Below are 2,564 nucleotides of genomic sequence, written 5' to 3'. Positions count from 1 at the left end.
TTTGTTTGAAAGTTGATCTTACTAAGTGTTTTCGCTTACCTAGTTGTTTCATGTTGTAGGTAAGGGCAAGGGCAGGGCAGAGCAGTGAGCGCTGGAGTCTTCCTTGCAAATGTATATGTGGACCGACCTTTTGGGAAGCCTTTTTATTTTTGGAAATCTTGTGTAATTTTCCTAAACTAGGCTCACTCTAATGTTTATAAAACATGTTTGTAACTAAATGTTAAGTATGGCCATACGACTTTTTAAAAAGTTTTTTTTTTCTATGGGTTTTTCAGACATTTTGTTAAATGAAAACATTTATATTTTCGGATTATCGAGTCTTGAAAATTCGGGTCGTTACAGCGCTAGCCCTAGTTATCATTTGTGCAGTGACATATGATATGAATTGATATGTTTAACATGTTGATTACTTGATTATACTGAATGACTATATGGTTGAGATTATGTGATGCAATGTGAGATATTGATTTGTCTGTTGATTGTTTATGCTCTGTTGTTGTGTTTTCTTGCTGGGCCTTTGCTCACGGGTGCTACGTGGTGCAGGTAAAGGCAAAGGCAAGCTGTACCAACCCTGAGATGGAGGGCCGCGTGGTGGAATGCACATAGCCAGCTGTTCGATCGCTATGGTTGAGGAGTGGGCAAGGACAGGGATTGCCTAACTGTCTGTTTTGCCTTAATATGGCTTGATATTGTATATAAACCTTGTGTCTTTTGTAAACGATCTTTAAACTTGTATCTTTTTGGGATCCCGTGTAAAGGATAATGTTTCTTAATGAAAATGTGACTTTTGAGACCAAAACATTTTAAACCCTAGTCCCTTTACAGTTTTGATGACACGCTTTCAATTAAACGACTTGATTAGCAAGTCTGGCACTTTATAAACACACGGTGTAATGGTCTTGGTTATCCAGGGCGTTACAGAGTGAGTGTAGCAGTAGTACAATAAATAATGTAGCGACCAATAGTTGTAGCTCAGGTATTTTACTTGTAATTTCCTTGATCTTATTTCCTTGATTTAATAAGTATCTCCATCTATATTTCTTGACTGTTCGCTTCTATTTTGCAATCATGTCAGCTGAAGATCTGTTCGACATGTACAACGAACCTGAACCCGCTGCTCCTTTGAGCAAGAAAAAGGGGAGCAGTCAACATCGTGGAGAGAGCAGCAGCAACCCTCCGGAAAAAAAGACTCGGACCGTAGATCCTCCAATACCAGTTCCTTCCAAAGAAACAACACCTCCTCTAGCTCCCATCGACCAGACCTCTCCACCAGCCCCTGTCGACCAAACACGTCCTCCAATGCCTATTAACCAACCTCCTCCAGCTCTTGTTGACCAGAAACCTCCTGATTAGATAGGAGAGGCTTTGACAAACATTGTGCTTAGTTCGGCCAAAGATAGGCTGACTAAGCTATCGAGGCACCGACGCAGCCGAGAGGCCATCATCGGTACTGACTCCATGGAGGTTGATCAGATCATTAACCGTGCGCTGAACGAAGTGCTCAACGTAAGTTACAGTTTCTTGCTGAGCTTTATTTGTTTATCTTGTCATTTTATTTCTACTAACAATTTTACCTTCTTGCTGATCGCAGGGAGTTCTAACCATGAGCGCTAGCTGGCGCCGCTCGGGAGCCCTGTTTGCTCAATATGAGAAGAGACTTGGCAAGTAGCTTAAGACGTCTGAGGACAGACATGATGAGGAGCTTAAAGCATCTGAGGCCAGACACACTGAGGAGCTTAAGATGGCTAAGGCGAAATACATCGAGCAGTTCGAGGCAGTCAAGAAGAAAAACGCTGAGCTGCTCGAACATAAGGCTAAGCTGGCCAAAGAGCTGAAACAACATCAGGCTACCTTGACCAAAGCCATTGAAACTAAAGAGAAGTACAAGGAGGCTTCTTTTCTTAATTTCAAGGAAGCCTCTAAGCTTCAAGATGATCTGGTCATCAGTAGAAAGGAGACTGGGAGGTTGGAGGAACGCGTCAAAGAGCTCAAGGAGACCAATGCTGATAACCTGGAGAGGTACAAGGGAGCCACCTTTAGATGCTTTTATACGTTCTAGAAGCATAACCACGGGGTGGACTTCAACTATCTATCAGAGCGTATGAGGTAGTCTAAGATAAACAGGTGCCTGGCTCGCCTTGAAGAGGAGGAGAGAGCGAAAGTTCCAGCCTCCCTTGAATTCTCCTTGGCTACGAGCATCGATGGCGTAGAAGAGGAAATTAGGGCCTCCGTCAACCAGCAAACTCCTCAAGATCCTCATGCTTCATAATTTTTCTATTTTTTATTTAACTTTGTAATTTGGGACACACGGACCTCGGTTCGTAGTGTCAAAACAATATATTTTTTGCTGCACGGGCAACTTTTTCTTTTACACAGAGAATTACATTCGACCAGTAATTGCTCGCGGTGTAAAACAATTTACTTTTGATATTTAGATATTATAATACTTGTAATATATTATAGCATCTTGTTCGCATGACCGAACTTAGCATAACACTTTGGTTTGATTTAGCAAAATTTAAACAAAATTTTGAAAAATACTCTAAGTATTGTAGCATGCTTTC

General features: G+C 41.6%; 1 protein-coding gene across 1 annotated transcript; it reads left to right on the top strand.

Moving 5' to 3' along the window:
• Positions 1–1,458: 1,458 nt before the first annotated feature.
• LOC133824952 (uncharacterized) lies at positions 1,459–2,059 on the top strand. Its single transcript, XM_062257965.1, has 2 exons — positions 1,459–1,506; positions 1,670–2,059. Exons 1-2 carry the CDS (start codon positions 1,459–1,461, stop codon positions 2,057–2,059), a joined length of 438 nt encoding a protein of 145 aa, XP_062113949.1.
• Positions 2,060–2,564: the final 505 nt, after the last annotated feature.

The sequence above is a fragment of the Humulus lupulus genome, chromosome 3, assembly GCF_963169125.1.
Source record: "Humulus lupulus chromosome 3, drHumLupu1.1, whole genome shotgun sequence".
NCBI lineage: Eukaryota > Viridiplantae > Streptophyta > Magnoliopsida > Rosales > Cannabaceae > Humulus > Humulus lupulus.
This window is presented reverse-complemented; position numbering and strand designations above follow the sequence as displayed.

Excerpts from the sequence above, each read along its gene's own strand:
- LOC133824952 (XM_062257965.1), top strand. The coding sequence starts at position 1,459 with ATGGAGGTTGATCAGATCATTAACCGTGCGCTGAACGAAGTGCTCAAC. Across the intron at positions 1,507-1,669 it reads CGCTGAACGAAGTGCTCAAC|CTTAAGACGTCTGAGGACAG; the intron begins GTAAGTTACAGT and ends CTTGGCAAGTAG.